We start from the raw sequence: 22,235 nt of genomic DNA on the forward strand, positions 1-22,235 counted from the left end.
TTCATGTTTGGAAGACAGCATCATGGTAAGTTCAAGTGATAGATGGTCTGATTCAATTCTATTACCAATGGAAAAACCCGTAAAATTTGAGAGATTATTTGGGCTTGTTAAAATATAATCAACTACACTAGTGCCTATACCTGAAACATAAGTAAAATTTCCACTCCCTGTTTGTTTGTTTAAAGAGTCTTCCATTCACAATTTTAAAGTTGGTACTTTTACAAAATTCCAATTTGCAGAGTATAATAATACCAGTACCAGTTGAAACCTCATCTGTTGGCTCCGTGTTCGTATGTTATCATCGCCGCCAGGGAAGTCTTTATGTTGCTGTTGCCATTTTGGTATTTGAACCATCAAACCTGTACTATACCAATTACGGTAATATTACGTTGCGTGTGACAATAATATATTTGATAATTTGGGTTTAAAATCAAAATTGGAAATTGCGTACGAATTACGACATTTAATGTGGTAAATGCTTTATAAGCTTACAAAAAATAAGATTTTTGTACAAATTACGGACGAATAAAATAGCTGATTACATTTTACACCTTGCCCATGAATTTACGTTTTTTATTTATTTAAATCACATTATTGCGAATTTACGTTTTTTGTTTATTTAAATCACATTATTACGAAAATAAAAATATTTGTCGGTGTTTTAAAAAAATAAAAAAATAAATAGTTTAGTTAATTGAAAAATATCAAAAAGTAACGGGTTCAAACCCACAACGTTATCTACAGCAGGTAAAGAGCAGGCAGAGCTTCAAATTGACTGATCAATCGTGATTTCCGATGGAGATTCTAGGAAAATATAGGAATTAGAATAGATATATTTCAATGTAAAGTGTTACGCAGTGAATTATTCATAAGTAAATAAAATATATCTTTTATATTTATGTAAATTAACATACGTTCATCGACGTACAATGACATTACTTACAACCGACTACTGAAGCTATCAATTTTATAATTTTTTCGTTTTTTTTTTAAAGTGTGTGTTTACCCATATAAACTCAAAATTTTGTTCGAAGTCAATGAGGGTTTATATATGCTGAGACCACTAAAAAAGTGGTCTGAGATATATGTTATATACCCAAACTCTCTCACGGTGTTTTTAACACGTGCTAACACACTCAGTTGAACGTGATTGACCACACTCAGTTGAACGTGATTGACCAGTACAAACTCCAGGTGTGATTGACATATAATGCACTCGTGTCGCGTATTCGTTTACATATATCTACTCGGCCCTCGTGTCGGTCAAATATGTAAACGAATACTCGTGTATTACTTTGTACTTAGTCAAACTCTGTGGTTTAGGCAAATCTTGAATCACAGACTCGTTAATTGTATCATGGATGTACATCCATGGTTGTATCATATACCTTCCAAGGTATATGGTTATATGAGATTCAACGAGATGAATGACACCACGTATTAATTTTGCGACCACCGTTTCAAGTTTCGGAATCGTTCTGTATTTGTTTGTGTTTTGCTTGGTTACAGATATTGAATTTCGTGCACAATAGTGTTCATGACTCCCACGACATTCTGGTGTTGTTATTAGTAATATTTAATAATAGAACCACTAATTATATATTGTCACTTATCCTGCGCACTAGACTTGCATAATCTCTTGTTTTTTTTGTGTTTTTTTTTTTGTGTTTCTTTAATAAAACGGCTGATAAAATAAGATATGGGAGTGTATAAAAAAAACGCGAAAGCCGGCTTTCACAGTAACCCGGCTTTCGCCATTTGTATTCTCGATAACGCAATCGTCATGTCACAATCGTCTTTATAGGATTTGGGAGGATTATGCACAGTCCCTCAACAACGGTATGGGGGGACTGTGAACTATGCGACAACACATGGACGCAGGGTACTGTAGAAGAACTTATTATTCACTGTGATTTAGTTTAAGTGCAATGCCACAAATTGAGTGTAAAACATGTGAAGTTACTATCTCACTATCATTATTTCGCTGGGAAATCCATGAATTTCTAAAACCTGGTGAATATGGTCAAATGTCAACATTATTATAGCGAAACAAGATAACTATACAAATTTAACAGTGCCTTGAAGTTTTTGAAAATAGCAAAGCAGCACATAAGAGTCGTCGTAAAGTGTGAACGATTCGACACTCACTGTTATCATGTTACATGGCACCCAAGTCGAACACGACGCAACGTGATAATATTATTTTGTGTTTCCAAATGATAATTTTAAACTAATACCTCTTTTGTATTCACCAACTGTCACACACTTGTGTCATAGTGATCTTCACAAAATGCCAAAAATAGTTTAGCCTGTCTCTCAGGCTAATTAATACAATTGTCGAAGATTATCAGCAATGACCCCTGATTGACTCAATTAATTCGTCTAACCCACAACTAATTTCTCCACCTACAAATAATCGCAAGTTACACACTGACTGAGTATACTAGTACTTTAACTGATCGATATTGAGTAATCCCCGGGAATTCCAATTCATGACACGGCCCGAGAACAAGCATGAAATGGGGGGGGGGGGGTGTTCGCTGCGAGTTCACAAACCCCTATTTACTTTTTCTGATCACAGTCTCTGTATCACTTCAAGTTGATCAAAAGGTGAATGCAAATACTGTTATTCGCCTTTGCGTTATGCATGCATTATACAGTATTTGTGTAGTAATTGGACAGAAAGGGGTTAGTTACAGTCACAATATTAGCCCGTCCTTTGTGAACTGTACCATCATTATAAAGTCACAGTTGTGGGTGTGTTTCAATAAATTGATTTATATCATCATTGTTCAAGACTCGGGATTTACGAAGCCAGGGCAGGTACGAACGTAGTTTAACATTTACACAAACCAAACACATTAGCGTATTACAAGATTACCAAGAGTTTTATTTATACGTCTGCGTATTACGCAATATTTTACGCACAAAGAACAAATATATACATGTATTACACCAAAGACTATAGTCTTTGATTACACATATGTTGGCGATACGCTTCTTGTAGTTTAGTGGAAACTGTTTCCAGATATCAAGGTATGGTTTCACCGTCAAGCGAGGACAGACACACCAGGAAATCTGCAAAACAAATAGCATTCAGGAGAAATAAATAACGCTTTGTGCGATACACGATTTATTCTATAGCAATGTTAACATTAGTTTTGTTATTTTGCAAGGACGCAGTGATTTACTCCTATTTCAAAACTGTCACGCAAGAGGAGCTCATCATGATGGATTGGCTTTTTAAAACATGCTCGGAGGCAACAGTTGACAAGATAAAGAAACAAGTTTGATTAAAGGTTTCAACAGAGTCTTTAGTTCCAGACAATTAAAAGTTCTCTTTTCGTCCACCAATTGCTTTTCACATAGTCACTTTGGGACCTGAAAACGTTTTACATTCATAATAGTTATTATACATCTGTCATCGTAACGCCATAATTTAGCGGCATTTTACGGGGTATTTTTATCCTACCATATTAGGAAATGCGAATTCCAAATATGTAGTGATTGCAGGCATGAATGTCCTCTAATAATAAAAAAACAAACATGGCAGCTCCAAGGTTTGACCGGACTCCAAAGAAGTTCGCTGATTCTGTTCTAAACATTTCGAATTTCGGCATTCTCATGGTTTATTTTTGGAAGGAAAGGATGTATAATAATAAGGTTATTACGAGGATACCGCAAAGTATAAACTCAGACAGTATGCAGTTGCATGACCTCTCCTGCTGTACTGTATTTGTGCATACTTTTCAGGATCCTCATAATAACCTCATATTAAGAATACAGGTATTCCTGGGTTCATCATCAACAAAAGAATTCAAGACTCGCTCTTAAAATATTTTTTTTTTAAATATATTCTGTATATTGATCACAAATGGGCACACCATCTCATGATCAATAGTCCAAAAATAATGTGGTCTGTATCATGTGTATGCAAAATCCACACTTTCAACATTGTACACGTTGTCTATGCCACATATTTGCAACAGAGTGAAACCCCCAACAATTCCTGTCCTGAAATTCTTGTCTTTTTATATCAGTCTTATCATTCAACTACAGTTTCTATCAAGTTTCCTGTCATTTGCAAATTGACAACAGAATTTATATGTTCAAATTACAAATCACCTTGATGCAACCCTTTTTTTTGTAAGAATACTGTAAAATGATTAATTTTCGCTGATTTAGCATTTCAGGCATATTCAGTGGGTTGTAAATTCACAGTTTTATCATTTAGATATGCTAAATTTTACATATTCACTGGGTTTTAATTTAGTGCATTTTCCATTCAGCGAAATTAAAACCCAGTGAATAATTTACCCTTTTACGGTAAAACAAAAAGGACTGCAGCTTTATATTTTTTGTTGGGAAATACCAGAGATTGAAGATGGTTCTATTTTCTTCTAGGCCATGGTGCTCTAGATCAGGGGAGGAGGGGTGCAAGCATACGACAGCTTATTGTACAATAAGGCCTCAAGATATCATGCCACTTTGCAACAAAAGATTTAAATAAAAAACTCATCCATTCAGACCCCATGTAGAGGGTGTTGTATAGGGTTACAGTCCACACACAGGTTACAGGTACAAAAAACAAAACAAACAAACTGGTTTAAAATGTAAATGCGAGACAGCCTTTTTATTTATTCCCTTTTGTACAAATACAAATTTCATTGCATTATTTAATAAAGAATTGATCTCCAGCCATTACTGAATGAAACCATGGCCAAACAAACAAACAGAAAAATAATAATCCAAAAAACAACAACAAAAAGAACAGACAACCATTGCTAATTAAAAGTGGGTGTCGTACTTTAAGAAATCAAAAAATTACAAAATAGGTGCATAATGTAATCTGGGGTACAGTACAAGTAATTCGTTATTAACTACTGGTATATTTCATTGTACTTCTGTTAAAAATTTGCAGGGCTAGCGTAAATATCATCACATGAAATATTACAGAAATAAAAATAAGAATGTTTTTTTTTTTAAAACAGGACTATTGGAATGCCACACAACTTCAACATATTTCAAGCCCCCCTCCTCTTCCTCCTCCTGCCCATACTAAGCCAAATATGCATAAATGCTGTATAACAAAAAAAAAAAAACTGTTCCCTTTTAATAATACAAGTACAAATGCCTGGTTTCATTATTTTCACTGTACAGACTAGACGTACAACTGTGGAAGAGTATCCCATTCGATTTTAAGTACACAATCGTTACGCGGTATCACATTAAAATGTCACATTAATTATAATACATACAAAATATGTATAGAGTTACATCAACACTACAGTATAGTATAGTATAATTATCAGTTATTCAGATTCTAGAAAATGCTTTTTTTGTGTTTTCCATAAAAGTACCAACCAACACTCCCATTAAGGAAAATTTTTGTTCTGTCATTGATATGCGATGCAAATATCCCTGTTAAAACAAATCAGGAAAAAAAAGGAGTGTTGACAGCATTCCAGAACCTCACAACATTGTTACACAGGTTATAAATGCAATGTTTGAATTCAAACAAGAATTATTATCAAAATGACCAGTTCTGAAAAAAATTGCAATCTTAGAAATATGGAAAATGAGAGAAGGAAACAAAATCATTTGTTAACAGATCCCATTGCATATTACATATTTCACATATAAGAGTATCTTTAAAATCTATAAATTTGTTTTTTTCTGATTTTTGTTTTTTTCATAATTCCCCCATTTGACCGTTTTTGTCACGAACAAAGTGCTCATCTCCCAGTTCAGGTTCCCGCAGCAACATCTGATTAATTGACGGGGCTGTAGCTATGGTGATATCAGGTCCAGTTGCCATGGCGATGTCTGGCATCATTTCACTCAGCATAGGAACAACTTGAGCAGCAGCTGCAGCCTAATAGCAAGGAGGAAAGGTACTCATCATTAATTGATTTTGCTTGACACAATGTCAATCTCATCAAGATGATGATTTTAATCTTGAACCCAAGTGACCTCCCTAAAACAGATGCCTATATAACAAGTATGGTAACTAGAGGGAGCACAATAAATGATTAATTCTATTTATAAACTTTGAATTCAGTCAGTCAGTCGCTGGAGTTTAGTTAACAGAGTTGTACAAGACCTGTAGAGCTCCAGAGAATGTACCTTTTTTTAAATTACTGTAGAGCCACAGCCTTACTTTGGAAACGTAGAAACAAAGTCAAAACAGCTTTCTGTGTTAATCCAACAAATTTGATCAGAATTTGCATTAACAATGCGTAACTTGTCATGTCTACATGGTAGCACAGCTGACCATTCTAGAAACAACAAATTCATTTCCGACGTCATATTACAAGCACCACTTCAGAAGTGAATGAATGCTTTAAAGCTTTGAAATTAGAGAAAACGTGGTGAAATAACTGAGGACTGACATCAGTACACAGACCTCAACAAGACACTACAACTTAAATCAATCGCACGGGAGTCGTGTAATACTACCAATATCATTTGATTAGTATTGAATTGGCGTATTTGCCGAGTCGTCAATCAGAAATAGCGTCAAATTGATTATTTTCGACATTCGAGCCTACCTACCTAGGGCAACAACCAGACATTTGACGTATGCAAGTAAGGAGGGGAAAAAAAATCAATTATATTTCACATCACGAGTGAATTAGCATCTATTCGAAACACACGTAGCATGTGCTGATTATGTTGATTTCAACAATGACACAGATTCAGTGACACAGCTTTCACGTTTTCTTAAAAAAGCAAACAAAACATTAACATTTGCCGAGATGAAGTTCATATAAGCAGCCTGCCAGCTGGCACAAGTCAGCTAATGGGAACATTTAATACAAACGCAGTTCAGTCCACAATTTCAAGGAATAAAAATAGAATGTGGTTTTAAAAGTATTGTGAAAGATTTGGAAGTACCTGTTTTGACTAACAACCTACAAAATATATTTAGCAAAAAAAATAATGAGTAAAAGGAATGAAATTCAGTATCAAATACCCAAGGCATTTACACCATTTACGCCTGTGTGATTGAGACATCAGTAATACCTCACAAAACTACTTATAAATCAGTAATTTTGCATTTCAATAAGCTGGTAAAGATGGACAACAAAGTTGCACAAATTTATTGATATGTTGAAGATGTGCAATCAGGAAGCTGTCACAGTGGGAACGATAACAAGTCCTTGTTTATCCATAGACCTTATCTTTTTCTAAGGTCTATGGTTTATCTTGACTGTAACCGGTTGCAAATTTCGCTTCACACTTGCTTCATTTGAGAACATATAAATTAAAGTTAGAAACCCTCTGATGTACTGAAAATAAAGCTCATCATTTTCTTTGGTCTTCAGTTCAGCTTGGTCCTTTTTTTTAGTTTCAGAATTTTTTTGAACAAGTCATGTCATGACAAGACACAGTGCCTGTTAGTTCAGTAGTAAACCAAACTGAAATGTGTCAGCCATTTTGAATCAGAACATGAATCAGAACAAAGGAAATGATGTATAATTTAGATGTAAAGTTTGATAGCATTCAGTCAGTGTTTGTCAGAGACATTGCACTAGAACAGCATTTGTGTTTGGCCATTTTGTCCTGTTATACATCTGTTCAAAGTACCAAGATAAACAATAGCTATCCATATATAACTAAGATCTGGCTATTTTTATTTGCATCAAGGTCCCATTATGTCCAATGCATGTACCAAGTTTGAGCCAAATCCATCAATACGTGACCAAGATCTGTGAATTGTGTGCTCGATTTCTGGTGAAAACTTTTTTTGCTTTGTAATCCATGCAGCCTTATGATTGGCAAACTGTAAGCTGTCTGAGGGTTTTGACATGCCATCTTTCTATGTGTCAGTTCTGCCCATAATCAGGTAGCAAGTTTAATTTGATAGGAATCTGTTTAAGAACTCAGTCTGCTGGGTGTAGTGGCACAGATGCTACATTCAGCTCTATAAAAGCTGGTACCTACAGCAATGGACTTGAGGTATTACAACTTCGTTGCGTTCTGATCTAACTTGAGGGAATACTTTTTTCACAATTAACAAGACTCTGTAGACTTGTGTGTCCCAGACTTTTTATTACAATATACAATGAAATCCTCAATGAATTCTTAATCCACCTCTGCCTGATCATTGTTCGAATATGTCTGTGTGGCAGTTCTTAACATGTGTGGTATCATGTGACTTAACTTGTCTCGTGCCTTTTCATCATACATCGTTGTGCTCGGCAACATTAAAATGTCCCACTGCTCATTAAAATCATTCTGAGCACCTAATTGCTCTTGATTTTGTGCATCGTAGACATTACAAAATATTTGGTTGATTCATAGTACCTTGTTTCTGAGACTGGAAACTGAGTTATGGAGACTGTAATTGCTGGAAAAAACAGCCGCAGCCACTAAAAATAAGTGATGCAGAAATACCGCTTCATTCCTTATATTGCCTGGTTTGCTTGTATTTTTACCTAAGTAGTATTTTTAGTACAAGCGCTAAACCTGTTTTGTACATGGTTAACCTTAGGCTGTTTATTAGTTTTATCAACATTAGAAGGATTAAAACTTTTCTTCTGAAAAGTTTTCAAGAAGAAAAGTTTTCAAGCATTTACAGACATTGCATGGTTTTCTCGACAGCACCAATTTCTAATCCAGTGGAACGGCCGGTCTCATAACAAAATCTACCAACACATTAAAATATACACATGGGATGGAATATTTAGGGAACTGATCATTACCACCCAGCCGGTTTCCTGTGAGTTTGACTCGGTTTACCGTACCGGTCGTTGCTTTACCGTACCGACCGTTGCGTTACCGTACCGACCGTTGCGTTACCGTACCGACCGTTGCGTTACCGTACCGGCCGGTGCTTTACTGTACCGGCTGGACAATTACCGTACTGATAGGACCAATACCGACTATTTATCACCTTCGATTAATGAATGCATGGTAAACAAAGCCCCGGTAACTGATCGGCGCCCTGCCGGTAACCGTGAGTCATGCATGAATTAATTGGGCATTTTGCAAACAATAAGAATTTTTTTTTAGGACTTGTACAACAGAGTGTTACGTCCCAGTCGACTAGAGGACTCGATGGTTTAATTATTTGTTTATATTTGTCAGTAGCTCACACAGTGGAAAGAAAGTCGGGCAACCGTCGAAATACAAATAAATAAATAAATTAAATAAAAAAGTCTTTCTGAAATTCTTCGCATGTGTTTTTTTCAATATATGTGTGTTATTCACATATTCATGATCGCCTGTAACGCTATAAAACGACAGTCCTAAATCGTAGCTTACCCACAACGTTGAATAAAACGTCTCAACCTGTCGCATGAATTCGATGATACTTGCATAATCTGTCAGCGTGACTCGCTTGGCCGAGCTCACATGTATTTAAATTCGGGCTTGGGCGTTCGAAAATCTGTTTTGATACTTTGTTGACAATAACACGCGCAACGCGTGCACGTAGTCCAGATAAAATTCAAGTGCGTAAAACGGAATTTGACCTTGCTCTAGTTCAACATTTTTCCATTGCTTTTCGACCTCATTTTGTGATTTTGCTTATGGAATTGACCAAACATATTTACACATCCCTTCCAACAATCCCCAATGTAACTTTATTATAACAAAACAGAGTGTGCAAGTGTGCCGGTACATCTCTTTTTGGAACATGTGATTGGCCCTGAAAAGGGCTGTTTGGTTTGGGGCAGAATACGTTTTAGACTGGAAAGGTCGGGACTTTTTTTTTGTTTTACAAAAAAAAAAATATAATTACAGCCAATACAAAGTCAGCTTGGACATTCAGTTGTGAGACATAACAAAATAAACGGTGCCAGCGATAGATTTTGCGAATGAAAGAACAAACTAAACGCAATCAAAGGCGCCGACCACTCGCGTTGGAAATAAACTAATAAAACGCGTTGCGACGAGAAATCTCGTCTGCATCTATCATTCGCGCACACGCACACACATGCTATTTTCGTATGTTGAATACGTTGGCAACGTCGTCAAATATTTAGCCCAATCACTGAATAAAAAAACATCCAAGCACACGTGCACTGGCGCCAGATAAAGTGAAAAAATGAAAACAAAATTACGTCTGCACTGTGCATTTGTAACAATAACCAAAACCATTAGGTTACATGCCAAAACTACCGACTCAGGATTCATCATACACAAATATTGCCACTTTCATGGAACTGTTATTTTTGTAATCCACTTTGTCGGCTCAGTTGATTTGGGAGCACTGATCCCGATTTAAAAAAAAAATCGTATAAAATAAAGACGCAGTTCCGTCTGTAGTCATATCCAACAGTTCACTTGGACGTACTGGGAGCTCCATGGTCTCACAAAAATCATGTGTAGCATTATCACGCGCAACTTGAATGTAAATATTATGCAATAATAATGGTAAAGTTTAATCTCTGACAAATAAAAAGACGCAACAAATTGCCCTGGTGGTGTATTTGACCTCGAAAGCTACCGTATAGCAAACATGAACAAAATGATTTATAAACAGACTATAACTACAAACTAAACAAATTCTACTCAAATTAATTCTACAGTTCTGCTTTCTCTGGCGATCCTGTGCATAAAACTGAAATTTAAACAGGTCGGCATTTTACCTGTAAACCGGAAAATCAATGCATAAATTAACTTGTCAGAAGTGTGAATTGCCTCCTGCCAGTACGGTAACGGCCTTGCCGGTACGGCTAATGACCTTCGGGTACGGTAAAGCAGCGGCCGGTACGGTAAAGCAACGGCCGGTACGGTAAAGCAGCGGCCGGTACGGTAAAGCAACGACCGGTACGGTAAAGAAACGCATGCCGCAGGAGACTCACAGGAAACCGGCTTGGTGGTAATGATCAGTTCCCTTAGATTAAGAGATTTATACTGAATTTCCATAAAGCTATCGTGACAGTGGGTCGCATACATTCTGAACTTCGGTTCGCAATTCCCAGGGCTAAACAATAACAGGTGGTATAGGACATTCCTTTTCTTAAAGCTGTGTTCAACCTGACAAGACAAACTTTTAAATATTTCGCAACTAATTCTTGGCAGCCCCCTTTGGAATACAGTTTGAGGTTCTATCTAACACCTTTACCGGGTATATGGGAAAATAAAGAGTTTCATTTGATATCTTTCTACCCAGTGGGTTTAAGGTAAGTATGGTTTAAAATGGAAAAAATTACAATAACAATAACTTCTATTGTCTTCCTGACAATGTAAGACATAACGCTATCGTTGCATTTCAAAGGAAGGAAGACACTGTACCCAAATAATAGAACTACACAAGAGCAGAAAATTTCGTCAAAAAATTGAAAAAAAAAAAATATCCATCAATACTCAGTAAATGATTACACATAAACTGATTAGTTACTTCTATAGTCTTGTCTAGTATTCAAGATGAGAAAGTCACGACAAACGATCCCCTGCCGCGATCCAATTTACATTCACTTTTCCAGATGTTCGTTAACAAATAAACCTTCTTCACTTATTTAAATGAATTGCATGGGACAAAACAAGCATGGTAATTGATTTGGACTGAATAAAAGAAAGACACCTTGACCTTGCCAAGTCTTCTAACAATCTACAACTGTGCTAAGTATGCTATAATGAGGACAAAGTCAGGGGCAATCTCAAAATATCACAATGATACATTTTTGTCATTTACATATGACACTGCCCTGAGTAGCAGATGAAATTGAGACAGTTTGCTGACCGTTCACATTCAATGATATAAACAGAAGAACAGATTACACTGTCTAATGCTGTGTTGCGGAATGTCAAGCCAACAATGGCTATGCAAGTCGTGATGACATCATATTGACATTTAAATTGAAACATTTCTCAACAGATTTTCGGTTAATTTACGTAACAAATGGGCCAGTCTGACCTAATGTACAAAAACACATTAAGAAATTAAAAGCCGAGCATATATGGAAATAGACTGAACCGATTAAAACTTCTGCGAAATTTTGAGAGCGGCCCTAAACCATGTCCGAATAAAACCCACAGGGAATAGGTAACATGACGATGAAAAGACCTGACACATAAATGGATATGAGGAAACAGCATATGGACGTTGTTCAACAGAATAATGCTTACAGATGCGTTCGGTAGACATACGAGTGAGGACAGCAATAGATTAATAAACGTATTCATCAGACGGCACTCAGTATCATCTAACAACAACCTTTAAGTCATTTCAATGACAAAAACACTCTCAGGAACAATCGTTAGGTGGCAGGAGTTTTGTAATCGAAACCAAATGAAAACTAAGTGGGATTGTGCTCCGAGAAAAGAAAGATGGGTATAGACGCAGGTTCGTGGGCACTCGGAGTGAAATTTTGTTATTTTTTGCTCTTTCTTGCTCGGATAATCTTAGCTAAAAATATAGAGGAACCGAGGCACGCATTTGGGATTAAAAGTCCTGAAAGTTTTTCTATATTTTAAAATCGTCTTTTGAGTATGGTATGTTCCACTATTCACAATGCCGCAAAATTTCAACAGACTGTAGCCAAGACTTTTTTGATAATAAAAAGCAAAAAAACTCCCAAATGCCTACGAACATGCATCTATACTTTAAACCAACATATTGACATTTATCGTGGTATAGAACTTGATTTTCGTTATTATCAGTTTGCGTTCAAAGTGTCTTTCAAAATAAATAGGCCTACGAATAACATGACAGATAAAGAAGCTTGTAACCACGGTAATTAATTATTAAGATAAATAGAAACACAGATGGTAATAAAGTATAGTGCATTTCTTGGTTTGTCAGATGTTGAACAACGTTGGAAAATGATCAATTGACACATTTAGCTGAAATGAATTTGCAAAACTGCCAGGCCCTATCATTATATCAAACATGTTCCCTTGGGGCAGGAAGTCGCAGTGATTTTCAAGAAATTGAATCATGGATGGTAGCTTAGGTCATTTTCACAACCGATTACAATGGTACGCAGACCCATAATAATACCAGTAATGAGTTTTTCTTTATAAATTATGATACTTCAACACTATCTAGCATTATACATAGTTATTTCATCTCTACATCACCCTGAATGTGTTCAACAATTGATCAATTTACAAGTTTTCATTTCAATTTTCCATACTAATATCCTTTTGAAAATTGCATCCTGACCCCCGTCATGTTTCATTCGTCTAAAGTACTGTAAAACGCCGCTAGAAATTTTCAAAATTTTATGATTTAAAGACATTTATGAGGACGCACACTTCATCGTCTGTATAACACGAATATGTATTTCGAGTTGATTAGTACTCGATCAATTTTCACCTTAATGGCAATATACCTGTAAATTTTCAGTCAATCAAGAGAAACCTTTGTTTCTAGTAATTTATAAAAAAAGCACATCTTAGATACTTCCTAGCCATCAGTCTAATGACTAGGATGGTAATGTTTACAAAATAAATGCTATATTTTTTCTATTAATAGCACATGTCCTTATGTAACTGACCAAGATGTCCAAATAAGTCAAAGTTGAAACAATTCAGCTACAAGCGACGTTGCGGTCAAAAGAGCTCCGCTGTAATTGTAAACGGAGTTGCAAACGTAGGGTGGTCAAGTTTGGCACCAAGAAAGAAACTAGTCATTGTGTTATTACCTGTTTGAAGAAATGGAGATTGTGGAGTATGATATGGTCAGTCAGAAGAAGATTTTTAAAACTCAAAATAGAATGGAGATTGACCTTAACATCAACTTCAACATGGTTGTCTAATTGCATCAAACATATAAACATTGAAATGACCTGAAATATTTTAAAAATATTGGCTCAGGTAGTTCATAACCCAACACAATGTGTACTGAAAAATACCATGGAAAACATTGGCCCGGGTTGTTCAGAACCCAACACAATGTGTACTGAAAAATACCATGGAAAGCATTGACCCAGGTAGTTCTGAACCCAACACAATGTGTACTGAAAAATACCATGGAAAGCATTGGCCCAGGTAGTTCAGTACCCAACACAATGTCTACTAAAAAATACCATGGAAAACATTGGCCCAGGTAGTTCAGAACCCAACACAATGTGTACTGAAAAATACCATGGAAAACATTGGCCCAGGTAGTTCAGAACCCAACACAATGTGTACTGAAAAATACCATGGAAAACATCGGCCAAGGTAGTTCAGAACTCAACACAATGTGTACTGAAAAATACCATGGAAAACATTGGCCCGGGTAGTTCAGAACCCAACACAATGTGTACTGAAAAATACCATGGAAAGCATTGGCCCAGGTAGTTCAGAACCCAACACAATGTCTACTGAAAAATACTATGGAAAACATTGGCCCGGGTAGTTCAGAACCCAACACAATGTGTACTGAAAAATACCATGGAAAGCATTGGCCCGGGTAGTTCAGAACCCAACACAATGTCTACTGAAAAATACCATGGAAAGCATTGGCCCAGGTAGTTCATAACCAAACACAATGTGTACTGAAAAATACCATGGAAAGCATTGGCCCAGGTAGTTCAGAACCAAACACAATGTCTACTGAAAAATACTATGGAAAACATTGGCCCGGGTAGTTCAGAACCAAACACAATGTGTACTGAAAAATACCATGGAAAGCATTGGCCCAGGTAGTTCAGAACCCAACACAATGTCTACTGAAAAATACCATGGAAAGCATTGACCCAGGTAGTTCAGAACCCAACACAATGTGTACTGAAAAATACCATGGAAAAGATTGACCCAGGTAGTTCAGAACCCAACACAATGTGTACTGAAAAATACCATGGAAAAGATTGACCCAGGTAGTTCAGAACCCAACACAATGTGTACTGAAAAATACCATGGAAAGCATTGGCCCGGGTAGTTCAGAACCCAACACAATGTCTACTGAAAAATACCATGGAAAGCATTGACCCAGGTAGTTCAGTACCCAACACAATGTGTACTGAAAAATACCATGGAAAACATTGACCCAGGTAGTTCAGAACCCAACACAATGTGTACTGAAAAATAGCATGGAAAACATCGGCCAAGGTAGTTCAGAACTCAACACAATGTGTACTGAAAAATACTATGGAAAGCATTGGCCCAGGTAGTTCAGAACCCAACACAATGTCTACTGAAAAATACCATGGAAAGCATTGACCCAGGTAGTTCAGTACCCAACACAATGTGTACTGAAAAATACCATGGAAAACATTGACCCAGGTAGTTCAGAACCCAACACAATGTGTACTGAAAAATAGCATGGAAAACATCGGCCAAGGTAGTTCAGAACTCAACACAATGTCTACTGAAAAATACTATGGAAAACATTGGCCCGGGTAGTTCAGAACCAAACACAATGTGTACTGAAAAATACCATGGAAAGCATTGGCCTAGGTAGTTCAGAACCCAACACAATGTCTACTGAAAAATACCATGGAAAGCATTGACCCAGGTAGTTCAGTACCCAACACAATGTGTACTGAAAAATACCATGGAAAACATCGGCCAAGGTAGTTCAGAACTCAACACAATGTGTACTGAAAAATACTATGGAAAGCATTGGCCCAGGTAGTTCAGAACCAAACACAATGTCTACTGAAAAATACTATGGAAAACATTGGCCCGGGTAGTTCAGAACCAAACACAATGTGTACTGAAAAATACCATGGAAAGCATTGGCCTAGGTAGTTCAGAACCCAACACAATGTCTACTGAAAAATACCATGGAAAACATTGGCCCAGGTAGTTCAGAACCCAACACAATGTCTACTGAAAAATACCATGGAAAGCATTGACCCAGGTAGTTCAGAACCCAACACAATGTCTACTGAAAAATACCATGGAAAGCATTGACCCAGGTAGTTCAGAACCCAACACAATGTGTACTGAAAAATACCATGGAAAGCATTGGCCCGGGTAGTTCAGAACCAAACACAATGTGTACTGAAAAATACCATGGAAAGCATTGGCCCAGGTAGTTCAGAACCCAACACAATGTCTACTGAAAAATACCATGGAAAGCATTGACCCAGGTAGTTCAGTACCCAACACAATGTGTACTGAAAAATACCATGGAAAGCATTGGCCCAGGTAGTTCAGAACCCAACACAATGTCTACTGAAAAATACCATGGAAAGCATTGACCCAGGTAGTTCAGTACCCAACACAATGTGTACTGAAAAATACCATGGAAAGCATTGACCCAGGTAGTTCAGAACCCAACACAATGTCTACTGAAAAATACCATGGAAAGCATTGACCCAGGTAGTTCAGAACCCAACACAATGTGTACTGAAAAATACCATGGAAAGCATTGGCCCGGGTAGTTCAGAACCAAACACAATGTGTACTGAAAAATACCATGGAAAGCATTGGCCCGGGTAGTTCAGAACCCAACACAATGTGTACTGAAAAATACCATGGAAAGCATTGGCCCGGGTAGTTCAGAACCAAACACAATGTCTACTGAAAAATACCATGGAAAGCATTGGCCCGGGTAGTTCAGAACCCAACACAATGTGTACTGAAAAATACCATGGAAAACATTGGCCCGGGTAGTTCAGAACCAAACACAATGTCTACTGAAAAATACTATATTCCAACTGTTACAGTTGTCTAATAGCAGCAACATATAAACATTGAAATGAACTTGAACTAAAATTCAATATTTATGAAAAAAAAAAAAAAAAATCACGAAAAAAATAGGGATATCATCACCAAATGAACAATTTTGAAAGAAGACCAGTCCATGTGTTTACATTATGAATCTCAAAGCAATCTGGCAGGCGGTTTTGGAGAATTAAAAGATTAGTAAAAAAAACCACAAAAATATTGACTAAAAATAGACACCTGCATATGGTCTAATGAAATTAGTAAATCAGAGTCTTGCCCTTGTCAAGAACATTCATGCCAAATTTCAATGCAACATGACAAGTAATGGTTGAAAAAAACATTTTTGACGAAAAATGACAAAGATATGCCCTAAAAATAGAGATTTGGATGTGATGTTATGAAACGAACAAATCTGACAGAGGGCCGCCCCAGGAAAGGATCTAGCTTACGGTTTGGGAGAAGAAGTTGCTTGAAAACAAGTTGACGGACAATGTACGATGAACAGATGACAGGTCCAGTCAACCCATGTGCTCTGTTGGAGAAGTTCAAATACAGTATATGTATATGAACAAATTTGAAGGCAGACGAGAGATTCTGAGAAAATACATGTTTCAGGATGAATCGTGAAACTATCAAAAAAACCAACTATGAATATTTCTGCCGGGGAAATTTACAACAATGAACTGTTAATTTATCCAGTCATAATAACTACCAGGTACAGGTGAGCAGGGCTTTAATGGTTTTACTATGTTAATAACACAACTATGCTTACCACTGGGGAATCAGGAGGATTGGCCAACACAGGAGTTTCTGGATGGCCGCACCACTCTTGTTCTACGTTTCTCCTGCTATGAGAGTAATAATCATTGGTTGGGTCTGTGCTGGCGTCTTCTCCACCACTCTTGAATATCTCTACCGCCTCATCTGGCAGGCCGAATTCCCGGACGACACGCTTCTGTATTTCGTGTATCACGGCACCAATATCGCTACACGGTAGCGAGAAAGCACGCTGAGTAAGATTACTTCGACATAATTCTTTTTCTCTTTCCATTATGGCCCTCGTCGTGTGGACATCAGGGGCTGTAAGACAACACGGAAATAATAATTTATGAGTCAACTTGTCGTTGAAATCTTGCGATTGGAAATAAACAGTATAAGTAAGTGATATAATCAGCACACAGGTGTAATTACTACTATGCCTCGGGGAAAGTATTGAAATAGCTCTGGAAGCAATCATTGTTGTAATAAATAACCCATAATAATGTCAGATAAAATATTACCTCATTTTGAATCATTGGTTTCATATTTAGTTTAATCTACTTTTTTTTTACTGTATTAGTACATGATAAAATGTACAAGTCTGGAAATCTTTGATAATTTGTACGGCTATACAGCGATAGCATCTCTACGGAAAAAATACTACAGATTATGAGAGAAATTTTAACGCTAAGAGATGAAAGACAGACATTTTATTCTGAGAAAAATTGCTGAAATAAAACAAATTGAAACACATTTCCTCTAAACTCGCAAAAAAAAAACACACAAAAACAATCACATGTTGTTTATAATTTGTTTGGTACTTAAACATCAGTCGTCACCAATTGTACTGAGTAGTGCACGACAACAATTCACCAAGGATCATGGGTAATTTAAATGCACTACAGACTGTCTGATGACGTCAAACCGAGCATCTATATTGGGAATTGACAAGTGATTACAGGTTTTTCTTCCGGTTGGTTTTAATTTCACATGAACAAACAACATTAATTCCGCTCATCATATATCTACTCAGACAATCAGGGTCAGTCTGTTCGATAGATTTTAGTTGTTTTTTTTAATTGCCATTTCTACTTAGAGTGGAGAGGGGCGGGGTCCATCCACATATATAAATAATTATTCACAGCCCATTCATTGCCCAAATTATTATCTTTAAACAGGTGGTGGTTGTTTGTCAGCATTATGTTGACTTCTAATGACTCACACAATAGTTAATGGTCACGCTGTGGTTGCTTGACACTACACACAGCAACAACACACAGGTACGATGTAAACACAGCCAGTAAGTTACATGTGACCTTGCAGATATTATTTCCTGTAACTTTCCCAGAAAACCAAATGTAAACAAAATTTAGCACTGAGCAACTTTGCTATTGATCTTACTTAATGACAGTAAGCGTAAAGATGTGCACGCAAATGAGTCATAGAGGAGATAGCCAAAAACAATAAAAATTTGAATTCTGAATTACAACTGGCGACTCTGTATTTCAGCACATAGTATTCTATATAGTAAATGTAAATGGTATATTTTTAATTTTTATAAATACCTGGCAGTGATCCAGCAATGACACTGGGATCGGTGACAGCATCCACTTGGGTGTAACCTCTGCTCTGGTAAGACTTGGCATCTACCATGTACAACGTGTCCGGTATGTGGGACATACGAATCATTCGTAGTCTTACAAGCTCCATTTCAGCTACCATGTGCTCATCAAGAATGGCCTGCAAATCCAGGAATTAAATACATCATGTTGCGTGGGAAAAGAAGAAGAAAAGAGGAGAAGTGAAGAGAAAGAGGAAAAAGGAAGGGGAAAAGGGAATGTACTATAAATATCTTTTTTAATTTATGTTTATTCTAAAAATGAATTTTTATCTAGAAAAGCATTTAGTTACAAGTTTTAGTTTAGATAACCAACTTTTATTATCCTAAGCGACAGCTGCTATTTTTTTTTTTTTTTTTTAATCACGGCTACCAAATAGTCAGTGTAAATGTCAATATATTGCTTCCATAGTGCAAAAAAAGAAAACGTTGTCAATATTACACAAATACGCTGTATTGTAGTAACACAACCAGTATCCATCACAAGATCTGGTATAGTTGATTGATTGATTACAGATCGCAGAAATAAGCTATGAATGAGAGGAACTCAAACAGCCCCCTCTATTGTTATTCATGTGGCTTGTGAGTCAACTAAAGACTGCCCTCACAGGCAACTGTGAACATTATTTATCGGATGAAAAGTATCAGCTGCAGCTCAATTGATGAAGTTTAACAACCACAAATAAAAGCAGGACACTGTTCAAATTTACTACCTTATATTTTTTTTACAGTGAATGTACAGATGTGTTTAATATAGGCAAATGTTCGTACCAACATGTTTGAAAGTGTTGTACATGTATGGCAATGCAATCCACAATCTTAATGACCTTATAACATCAGTACGTGGTTTTAATCACTTTAACTTGAATAAATTTACGATGCTGTTTTAAATCGCTTATAAGTTCCAGTGGGATTAGCATTAGTAATTGTAAAATTTTAAACAATCTTATTTATTTTTAAGTAAACTAACAAGCTTTGAATGACAAATCAATTTTCATAACGACAGCAATTTTTAAAAACAACACAATTGTAACCCCAAACTACAGAATCTCCTGTCTGATAATCAGATTACGAGATACGCCTTAAGGGATCTTTTTTGTTCCTGGGTATTTGGGCAATAGGGATCTTTGCCCATAGATTTGACATCTTTTTCAAGTTACAATAGTATGGAAATTTACGAGTTAAACTATTGCCTGTTATTCTGTGTGTAGTATACATTGAATTAGCATATGGCCAGATATATGGTATGAGCTTTCATTGCGTTATTGAGATGCTATATGATTTTTAAGAATTTATATATAAACATCATTTTTTGTCACCTGTGGTTTTGTTGGAGTTGTGTGTCAGATGCTGTCAATACTGTGTTATACTATTAACTGACAAAACTACTGTAAAATCTGTATTAAGGTAGAGATGCAGTTTATTTGGCTTGCTTTTTAATTGAGTAATTAGACAATGAAGATGGTATTATATATCCAACATGTTATATATTTTCTGAAAGCTTATTATACAAACTTTGTAAAACTTGTCTTTATTTTAAATATCCAGAATGCGTTTTTGATTTTGGGTCAAAAATATGCTTTTTTGGACAAAAGTGGTTTAAAAAAAATTAGCTTAAAAACTTCAAGTCCGTTTGTGGGTAAAATTACATCACTGGATACCTTGGTATACTACTAATTCAAATGCGTCCACTCATCTTGCTAACGGCTTTCAAAGTCGCACAGCATGACCTCAAAGTTCACTCTTTTCTATTTTTGCATAATTTATATATCCATGTTAATTGCGGACTTGTTATTTTTGTTCCACTCGCCGTAATAAACTGTCCGGACGCATTTTGAAGGGGGAACACCTTGTCAATAATGTGTGAAAATTTCGAGGCAAATGGCCAAAGCGTCTATCAGCTATTTTAATTTAAAACCCAAGAATTCACCAAAAATAGAAGACGAGAAAAAGGCTAACTTGCATATTTGCACGTTAAACCGGGAATTACTGCTTTGTCATACTTTGTCATACTTTCTAGACTATTGAAATTGAAAGTTAACGTATAGACATAGACTTTTGATGTAAAACGTTGGACCAGAACAACTGCTCTTGAATATATAAATCAGAAACACGTCATTCATACCAGTGTTTTGATGGGGTCGGTAAAAACAGTGGCAATGCCCAGTAAATATGACGTCATCTCATGAAATATTAAACAGGGGGCGGTCCTAGGAAGGTGACCTTTTATCACGATCAAAACATCATGGCTTCTCTTCGATGTATTTTCAATAAAAAATCTACGAGTATTTCAGAGCCTATGGTTTACCATGAAGAGTACAAAGTGGGATATTAAATTATTTATCCTCGATGATTTTTATGTAGTATTGAGAACCAACTCCAGGAAGCGAACGCACAATAATGAATAATTGCGTAATCCTAGAATCGAAACGCGAGGCACAGAAGTTTTGTTCATCGTTTCCAATCCCATTTTTCCTACTGCAACATATTTGTTAAATGAAATATTTGAATTATGTTCGTTTTTTAAGGAGGCATTTTTTTATTTTTCCGATTTTGGCAACGCCTTATTCAGGGATTTTCTAAGACAGTCGCAGACAATCAGCGCACGGATGTACGTACAAAACATGCTGTTGTACTACTGGCGACGGTCGCCTGCAAGAAGAGAGCTCCAGCTCCTAACGTAAAAGTTTTAAAATTTCGGCCGGTTTTAAATAATTAGTGTTGGAAATCTGACATGTTTTAAGAGTGCAAAATTAAGGTGCATTTTCGAGCGGTCAAATTTTTCTGAATAGAAATCGGCAAATGAAAAAAATAGGAGTGCTAAACAGTGTGCTTCGGTAGTTTAAAAAAATGGAATGTCCGTCAAATTTACGTAAACTTCCCCATTTTCACGGGAAAAAGCAAAGGTCGTGGCCGTGTTGCAGGCTAAAAAACTCAAAAATCAAAACAAAATCATCAATCAGTAAGTATTATGACAAGGAAAGCAAAACATTAGACGCGGAGAAGCGGTCAGCGCGTCAAAAGAGTTGTTACCGTAATGTATCAAGTTACAAATGTACCTCTCTCTGTGATTTATTTTTCATTGAAATTATTTGGTTGTTTTCAATTAATTTTAGCGTACCTCTGCAATTTATTTTAGCATTGTCAGTTGTTTGCTTCATTGAATTAAACGGAGTTCGTCCGGTTGCAAACAAAGCTGTCTCGCACCACCGAGCAAAACTTGTGAATGATCGAAGTACAGGTACCCATTGGACAAAAGATACACAAAAGTTTGTATCTCCCCGACCCAGTGCAATATATC

The 22,235-nt window shown here is 36.4% G+C and overlaps 1 protein-coding gene across 2 annotated transcripts in view; it reads right to left on the reverse strand.

Moving 5' to 3' along the window:
• Nucleotides 1–4,605: 4,605 nt before the first annotated feature.
• LOC100373358 (BTB/POZ domain-containing protein 7-like) overlaps nt 4,606–22,235 on the reverse strand; it is a 51,759-nt gene continuing 34,129 nt past the window's right edge. For both annotated transcript variants that reach the window (XM_085491528.1, XM_085491525.1), the window contains exons 6-8: nt 18,882–19,056; nt 17,330–17,637; nt 4,606–5,875 (exon numbers count right to left, since the gene is read on the reverse strand). In XM_085491528.1, coding sequence (XP_085347654.1) covers nt 5,693–5,875; nt 17,330–17,637; nt 18,882–19,056 — 666 coding nt within the window. In that variant the 3' untranslated portion in view covers nt 4,606–5,692. The remainder of the gene's footprint in view (nt 5,876–17,329; nt 17,638–18,881; nt 19,057–22,235) is intronic.

This window comes from Saccoglossus kowalevskii, chromosome 2 (assembly GCF_978046115.1).
Source record: "Saccoglossus kowalevskii chromosome 2, keSacKowa6.1, whole genome shotgun sequence".
NCBI lineage: Eukaryota > Metazoa > Hemichordata > Enteropneusta > Harrimaniidae > Saccoglossus > Saccoglossus kowalevskii.